At 42.9% G+C, this 8,586-nt stretch overlaps 1 protein-coding gene and 1 pseudogene across 7 annotated transcripts in view; one reads left to right on the forward strand and one right to left on the reverse strand.

Annotated features, from left to right (window-relative positions):
* Phactr4 (phosphatase and actin regulator 4) overlaps nucleotides 1–7,851 on the forward strand; it is an 87,656-nt gene extending 79,805 nt beyond the window's left edge. For all 7 annotated transcript variants that reach the window (XM_013519486.1, XM_005394954.2, XM_013519485.1 and 4 more), the window contains 4 exons: nucleotides 584–645; nucleotides 2,693–2,830; nucleotides 5,703–5,779; nucleotides 7,787–7,851. In XM_013519486.1, coding sequence (XP_013374940.1) covers nucleotides 584–645; nucleotides 2,693–2,830; nucleotides 5,703–5,779; nucleotides 7,787–7,802 — 293 coding nt within the window. In that variant the 3' untranslated portion in view covers nucleotides 7,803–7,851. The remainder of the gene's footprint in view (nucleotides 1–583; nucleotides 646–2,692; nucleotides 2,831–5,702; nucleotides 5,780–7,786) is intronic.
* On the reverse strand, nucleotides 4,352–5,546 carry LOC102015596 (annotated as a pseudogene).
* Nucleotides 7,852–8,586: the final 735 nt, after the last annotated feature.

Here is an 8,586-nt window from a genome sequence, read left to right on the forward strand (position 1 = left end):
TTTTTTTTTTTTGGTACGGGGAATCAAACTTAGGACCTTGCGCTTGCCAGGCAGGTGCTTGTGCCACTGAGCTATATCCCCGGCCGCAAACTTTTTTTCTTAAAGGGCTCATAGTAAATATTTTCAGTTTTGTAAGCCAGGAAGCAAATGTAAAGACTATTGTAGGTAGTTATAAAACTGTGTAGGTGCAGGGTAAAAAAATAAGAAAAATAAAACTGTTTAGGGGCTGGGGATTTAGCTCAGCGGCACAGCACCTGCCTGGCAAGTGCAAGGTCATGAGTTCGATTCCCGGTACCGGAGAAAAACAAAAAAAGTAAGGAAAACTGTTTAAAATTTTTATGACCCTTCTTAGCTCATAGGCAGTATAAATATGGGCAGCTAGACAGATATGGTGCCGTATTTTGCTGGCTTTTGCTCTTAAGTATTTGAATATATCAGCTGACCAAAAAATTGGCTTGATTAGTCATTTCCAAAGGTACTTTATTCTGATTTGGACTATAAGAAATATCAGTGCTGTAATTATTTAAATGTTTAATATTCAAGTTGTCATTGTGAAGTAATAGTCTTTATTTCTGTCAAATAGCTAAAAATGAAGCTGATCGGCAGGCAGAAAAACGAGAGATTAAACGTCGGCTCACTAGAAAGGTACCGCTTCCTGGTTTTTTATTTCAGTCTATCTACCTAGTATATGTCTTGCCTTTGGATGATGTATTTGATTGGAAATAAGTGAACTTGATTTATGGTGCTATCAATTGCTATGAAAATACATAATCTATGTAGAAAATTATACGTTATCAAGAGCTTTTTCTTGTTATTTGGAGGGGTGGGGGTGGTTTTTTTTTGAGACAGGGTCTCGCTATGCCTAGGCTGACCTTGAACTCACTATGTAGCCAAGGCTAGCTTCAAACCTGTGGTGATCCTCCTGCTTCAGCCTCCTGAGTGCCAGGATTACAGTCGTGCATCACCATACCTGGATTCATTTTTAATATTTTTAAAAGACCTGACATAAGAAGGTGTTTGATAAATTTTGACCTTTTATTTCATAGACCTAGAATTATGATGTAGACTGAGACTTGGTGTTTTTTGCCCACATGGTGGCGCAAGCCTTTAATCCCAGCACTTGGGAGGTTAAAGCAGAAAGATTATCGTGAGTTCAAAACTAACCTAACTACATAGTGAGACCCTGTCTCAAAAACCAAAAAACAAAATTTGGTGTTATTTGCTTTGGAATTTTAGGGGTTGGTTTGATTTGGATTGGTTTGATTTGGTTTAAGACCCCCAAAACCCCATACTAGGGATCAGACTTAGTGCCTCACACAAGGTAGGCAAGCACTGTTCCACTGAGCTGTACCCCAACCCTGTAAAACTTGTTGAGACAACGACAGGAGCAGTATGTTGCATTCAATTTTGCAAAGCAAACTTGCGGTTTTCTAATTGTGAACAAATTGAAATAACCCTGAGCAATACTTTTTTTTTTTTTTTTTTTTTTTTTTTTGTCTTTTAAAGACAAGGTCTCACTATGCAGTTCAGCCTGGCCTTGAGCTCACTTTGGTTTTTCTCCGGTACCAGGAACCGAACTCACGACCTTGCGCTTGCCAGGCAGGCGCTTTTTGCCGCTGAGCTAAATCCCCAGCCAACCCTGAGCAATACTTAAACATGAAAAACATTGATTTTCCTTCTTGGTTCCAGATCAGTTAGGATAGAACCTTTTCTGTACTTGACCAGTGTTAGCACTAGGATTAATCCCTTTGTCTTTTCTTTATCACCAAAAGTTTTGAATTGTGTCCTATAGATTCTAATTTGGGCTGAGGTGTTTTTGATTTTTTTTTCATAGTTTTCTAATATTTCCTAAAACAAGAATCCCCAAAAGGGCAAGAGATCTAGATATTCTTTTCTTGATTTATCCTACTTCTTCATTTTGTAGGAATGAAGTGATCATCCTTGATAATTAGAAGCCATGCCCAGACTTAATACTTTCATATTGAGTGGTTTACCTGATTATACAACCTTATCATAATTTGCTACTTATCTTGGGCATTACTGATGTTGAAATAAAATTGGCAAATGTTACTACCTAGCCAGGCGTGGTGGCACAAGCCAGGTGTGGTGGCATTCATTCATTTTTATTGCTGAATATTGAACTCAGAGCCTCAAGCATGCTAAGCTCACTCACTACCTCTCTCTGAGCCCAGACCAGAATCTAATTTTTTTTTTTTTTTTTTTTTGTCTTTTTGAGACAGGGTTTTGCTGTGCAGTTCAGGCTGGCCTTGAACTCACTTTGTTGCCCAGGCTAGCTTTTTTTTTTTTTTTTTTTAGCCTTAAATTTATGGCAATCCTCCTACCTCAGCCTCCCCAGTGCTGGGATGACAGGTGTGCACCACCACACCCAGCTGGTCAGAATCTAAATTTTAACCAGATCTCCAGGTGATTTATCTGCATAGTAAAATTTGAGATGCACTGGATTATAGCAGTAGTTCTCAGTCTTACCTGTGCAGTGAAGTGCTGAAGAAAAAAAAAAGGATAGGAGAATACAAAGTCTCTTCATACCCAGAAGTCTCTGGGAATGGGATCCAGAAATAATTGTGGTTGAAGACCCAGATGATTGCCATGTTCAGTGAAGATTAAAAGTAATTTCAGTGAATGATTGATGCCAATTCCTGGCACAGTAAACTAAGAGGCTTCTTTCTTTCAGCTTAGTCAAAGGCCAACTGTGGCTGAACTCCTTGCCAGGAAGATTCTGAGATTTAATGAATATGTGGAGGTAACAGATGCTCAAGATTATGATCGGCGAGCTGACAAACCTTGGACCAAACTGACCCCGGCTGACAAGGTTACTATAAAATGCTCACATGGGGCTGGGGATATAGCTCAGTGGCATAAGCGCCTGCCTGGCAAGTGCAAGGTCCTGAGTTTGATTGCCGGTACCAGAAAAAATTGATTAAAATGCTCACTGAGCCGGGCGTGATGGCACATCCCTGCAACCCCAGCACTCGGGAGGCTGAGACAGGAGGATTGTTGTGAGTTCGAGACCAGCCTGGGCTACAAAGTGAGTTCAAGGCCAGCCTGAGCTGCATAGCGAGACTCTGTCTCAAAAAGACACACACACAAAAAAAAAAAATTAAAATAAAATGCTCAGGGGCTGGGGATTTAGCTCAGCGGCAAAAGCGCCTGCCTGGCAAGCACAAGGTCGTGAGTTCGGTTCCCGGTACTGGAGAAAAAACAAAGACAAAAAACAAACAAACAAAATAAAATGCTCACATGTTCTCTCTGGAGTTCTATCTCCTCTTCCTTCTCCTCTTTATCCTCCTTTTCCCTCTTTCCCTCTCCCTCTCTCCTTTCTTTGAACAATGCTAGATCCTGAGTAGACAAGGTAACCAGAAACAAAACTTCTAGTTTTGCTATAATGTTAAATTTCAAGTCAAGATGTAAAATGCCGTGATATACAACCAGACTTTATATTAATAACTCTGCACCAACACTGAAAGTAAAGATCCCTGCAGTCTCCCACCCCCCTCCAGTACCAGGAATTGAACTCACGACCTCATGCTTGCCAGGCAGGCGCTGTGCCGCTGAGCTAAATCCCCCACCCCAATCCCTGCAATCTTGAAGAGTAAAAAAACTAGAAGGAGGCCAGGAGTGATGGTGCACACCCAGAATCCCAGCACTCGGGAGACTGAGGCAGGAGGATCACTGTGAGTTTGAGGCCAGCCTGGGCTACATAGTGTGTTTAAGAGTGGCCTGAACTACACAGTAAGATCCCATCTCAAAAATTCCAAAAAAAACTTAGAAGCTAATAAAACATTTTTGGGTTTAGGGTTTGGGGTGAGGTTTGGGGGAGATTTTGTTGTTGTTTGGTTGTTCAGTTGATTGGTTGGTTGGGTTTTTTGAGGTTTTTGTGTTTGGTTTTTTTTCCCCCAGTACTGGGAATCAAACTCATGACCTCACACTTGCCAGGCAGGTGCTGTGCCGCTGAGCTAAATCCCCTGCCCTAGTTGGTTGGTTTTGAGATAGGATTTCACTTTATAGTTCAGGATGGTCTTGGACTCAATGTGTAGCCCAGGCATGGCTCAAACTTGTGGTGATCCTGCTGCCTCAGTCTCTTGAGTGTTGAGATTATATACATACACCACCATGCCCAATTATTTTGTTTTTGTTTTTGTTTTCTGTCTTTTGAGACAGGGTCTCACTATGCAGTTCAGGCTGAACTTACCTTGTAGCCCAGGCTGGCAATGATCCTCCTGCCTCAACCTCCCAAGTGCTGGGATTACAGGCATGCTCCACCACCCCTGGCTTTGTCTTTATTTTGAAACAGTGTCTCACTAAGTTTCTAAGTTACCCAGGGTGGGCTTGAACTTGCAGTCTTCTTGCCTCTACCATCATGCCCAGCTCAGTTTTTGTGTTTGTTTTGAGGGCTGGGAATCAAAACCAAGGCCTCATATGTTAGGCATATACTCTAACTACTGAGCTGTAGTGCCTCTCTGTTGTTTGTTGTTCTTGTTGTTGTTTTGAGACAGGGTCTCAGTATGTAGTCCAGGGTAGCCTTCAACTCATTATGTAACCTAGGCGAGGCTAAAGCTCTTTTGACAATTCTCCTGCCTTCCTAGTGCAAGGATGACAGGCATGTGCCACCACACCCAGCATAAAACACTAGGGTGTTTTGGCAGCTGTTCAGTATTTATTGACCATGTTACAAAATGAGGTTTAATCAGAAAGACCAAATTGCATGTCGTCATCATCCTCAGATTCTTCCTCCTTTGCTTCCACTTTCTTCTCCTCAGCTGGCACAGCTGCAGTGGAGCGGGCAGGGCCTCCTGCAAGTGCAGCACCTGTGGGAACAGGTCCACACACCCCTGCGTTGCACGCGAGGCTCCCTATGTTGACATTGGCCAGGGCCTTTGCAAACAAGCCAGGCAAAAAGATTCAACATTGACACCAGCCACTTTAATGAGGGCATTGACCTTATCCTCCTTGACGGTCACCTTGTTGTTGTGCAAGATAAGGGCAGAATAGATGGAGGTGAGCCTGGAGACAGAGGCCGTGGGCATGGTGGGCTTCTGGGCATGATGCTAGTCGCCAATGAAGTAAGGGCCTCACCCCACTACAGCCTTCCCTCCCTCAGAAGAACCGAGCACCTTGGTGGCAGCTGAGGAAAGGGAAAACCATTTTTAATGGTGCCAATGTTTGGACAGAGTTCAGGTGATAAATTTTAATAGTTATGCATAATTTGCTTCTGTAATGGGAGAAACATTTTTACTTGCTATGAAAACTATCAAAGCTATAATATCTTTTATTTTGCGTCTTCTGATTTAGCTTGAATTTTAGGTTTATCATGAGAAGAATAGTATCAGGAAAGTGATGTGAATTAGGCCCAGAGCAGCACTCAGCATGCTGACCTCACTTCTTCCCTCCCTCTGGTTGCCTGACTGGGGTTGCAGTGACTCACAAAGTAAAGTACAATAGAGATTAGACAGCAAGTCCCGCCGGGCATGGTGACGCACACCTGTAATCCCAGCACTCAGGAGGCTGAGGCAGGAGGATCATTGCAACTTCAAGACCAGCCTAGGCTACAAGTGAGCTCAAGGCAGCCTGAACTGCATAACAAGACCCTGTCTCAAAAAGACAAAAAAAAAAAAAAAGCAAGTCCCGCTGTACTACTTGTAGCAGGCAGAAGATGTTGACATGTTTTTATCTTTACCCTACAGGCTGCCATAAGAAAAGAACTAAATGAATTTAAAAGCTCAGAGATGGAAGTTCATGAAGACAGCAAACATTTCACACGGTAAGATCGCAAAAGGCTCAAATACTAACAGCTAAGTAAAAATTCTCCAAACATATATATGAGGGTTGTGCAGATAGGGAGAGCTCTGATGACATCATTAGAAGAAAGTGATGACTGCAGTACATTCAGGGAAAAGAAGGAGAAGTAAGAGGCAGCAATAAATGTCTACTCTGAGTTTGACATTTTATATATGAGATATTTTTAAAAATATAGTGAATGCTGAAATTTTTTAAAGTGTAGTACGATAAAAGACACATTAGCCTGGCATCTATAATCCCAGCACTCAGAAGGCAGAGGGGGGAGGGTCGCTGGGAGTTCAAGCCCAGCCTGAATGACATAGTAAGATCCTATCTCAAAAAATAAATTAATAAATAAGAGTTCGGATGTGGTGGCACATGCCTGTGATCCCAGCACTCAGAGGCTGAGGCAGGAGGGTCACTGCAAATTTGAGGCCACCCTGGGCTATATAATGAATTCAAGGCAGCTTGAAACTTTGTCTCAAAAAACAAAAATAAGGGGCTGGAGATTTAGCTCAGCGGCAAAGCGCCTGCCTAGCAAGCGCAAGGTCGTGAGTTCGGTTCCCAGTACCGGAGAAAAAACAAAAAAACAAAAAAACAAAAAAAAAACAAAAATAAATGAATAAATGAATGAATAAATAAATAAAAGACATTGCCCTCAATCCCCCTTGAAATACTCCTCCTCCCTTATAACACGTTTATCCTGTCATTCTTGCTACTTTCTGAAGCAGCTCTGCAAGTCATCTTTCCTAATTATCTTTAGTTGTGCTGTCATTTCTATCTGGATATCCTGAATTGATTAAAAATATTTACCTTTCATGGTCATTTTGACTTTGAAGAGGAGCCAGCTCTGGTGAACAGGGTGGATGAGGATACTGTAATGTTTTTAAAAGCCTGCCTTTCAATTGAACTGCGCTCAGCAGCAGCAGCCACTCATGAAAAAGGGCTTCCAGAACTGCTTCAGAAAGTGACAAGAGCCAGGTGTGGTGGCACATGCCTGTAATCCCAGCGCTGAGGCTGAGACAAGAGGATCGCCAAGAATTCAAGAGCAGCCTGGAATAGCCTGACGATTAGGGAGACACTGTCTCCAGAAAAGGAAGGGAGGGGCAAGAACAGTAGGATGAGCGTGTTTGAAGCACAGGAGAGGATTTTGAGGGGGATTAATGTCAGTGTATCTTTTACTATAATTTTTTAATTTAAACACAATATTTTTATCAGTCCTTGGTATTAAATATATACAGTAAACTTACAAAACGGATTAATATTCCCATTTTTATCCATGAGGAAATGGAGGTACAAAGCATAAATAACTTGGCTTGCCAGTAGGTTGCAGAACCAGGATTTACAGGAAGGAATGAATATCTTCAAAGCTGTGGAGTGCTCCTCCCTGATCTCACCTTCACAGTCTAAGAGCGAAGAGCCTGTGCTGAATTAGAGAACATCTTACATCATATAGTTTTAGTCCTTTCTAGCACAATTGTTCCTACCAACTTGGTGTATAAACTTCATTTTAATTATTTATCTTCATGAAACAAGCCAAAGCCAGGCATGGTGAGGTGGTCCATGAGAGTCTGAAGCGGGATGATCACTAGTTTGGGTCCTGCTGGGCAATTTAGTGAATCACTGTCTCAAAAAATAAAAAGGGCTGGACATGGTGGCGCACGCCTGTAATCCCAGCACTCAGGAGGCTGAGGCAGGAGGTTTGTTGCGAGTTTGAGACCAGCCTGGGCTACAAAGTGAGCTCAAGGCCAGCCTGAACTGTATAGCGAGACCCTGTCTCAAAAAGACCAAAAAAAAGAAAAGAAATAGTTAACTCACCTTTCACCCAATATATGTGGTATTTTCTTGCACTGAATTTAATCATGTTTAATACTGCAGAATAAAAATGTCTCACAATGAGAAAAGAATAATAAAAATAAAATTGGAGTGGAGAAGAGGCATAGCAATCTGTTATCTGGTAACTTTGTCTTTTTTTGATCATCTGTTTTAGCTACCATCGTCCATGATCCTGAAGTTTGAGAGAGGAACTAAGTGACATCCCCCCCCCAAAAAAAAGAAAACAGTGCTGCTTTGCAGCCTGTCTCCAGAGTGACATCGGAGGGAACTTCAGCACTTCCCAGCACAGCCAGAATTCTGCCCTCTGGGTTCTGGTTCTGGAGTAAACAGCACTTCGAATGTAGCCTTTCACTGGAATGGATTCTCATGTGCTGCTCACGGGGCAGAACTGAGGGCTCTGTCAGTGCTTTTGAACTTTTCATTGCAGCTACTTGGGGACTTTTCTCTCACAGCCACCAAAGTTCTGGACCACCTGCCGGCAGTGAGTTTTACTGGCTGCACCACACCCCTGCCCCGCAGTGACCACCTGTGCCGAGGCACAGTTTGCACCATTAGCCTTACCCGCCCTCCTGTGACTCTGAGACTGCTTGTGTAGGCGCTAAGTCCCTCCCGCTATCAAATCCAGTTGGTGGTAGGGAAAACCTTGCAGAGGCCCCACCTTTGGGCAAGGGCGCCCCTTCCAGGGGAAGCCTTCCTACTGCACTGGCCTGTCCCGCGAAAGCATTGCACCAAACCTCGTGGCGCGGCCATGGAGCCCTCTTCTGCACTCAAGCCTCAGAGACACTCGGGATCTGACATTTTCCTCCTTTTTGGCCCTTGTCATCCTGATTTTTATTTTAAAGTGATCTTGAAAAAGATCACTGGGAATTTATGTTTTTTCTGTCTACTAGACAGTCTGAGCTGCAGCTCAAGTACAGGTTGATCAAATGAAAAACCGTGTATGTTTTCTATGCA

This window comes from Chinchilla lanigera, unplaced genomic scaffold (genome assembly GCF_000276665.1).
Source record: "Chinchilla lanigera isolate Chin_1 unplaced genomic scaffold, ChiLan1.0 scaffold00051, whole genome shotgun sequence".
Lineage (NCBI taxonomy): Eukaryota > Metazoa > Chordata > Mammalia > Rodentia > Chinchillidae > Chinchilla > Chinchilla lanigera.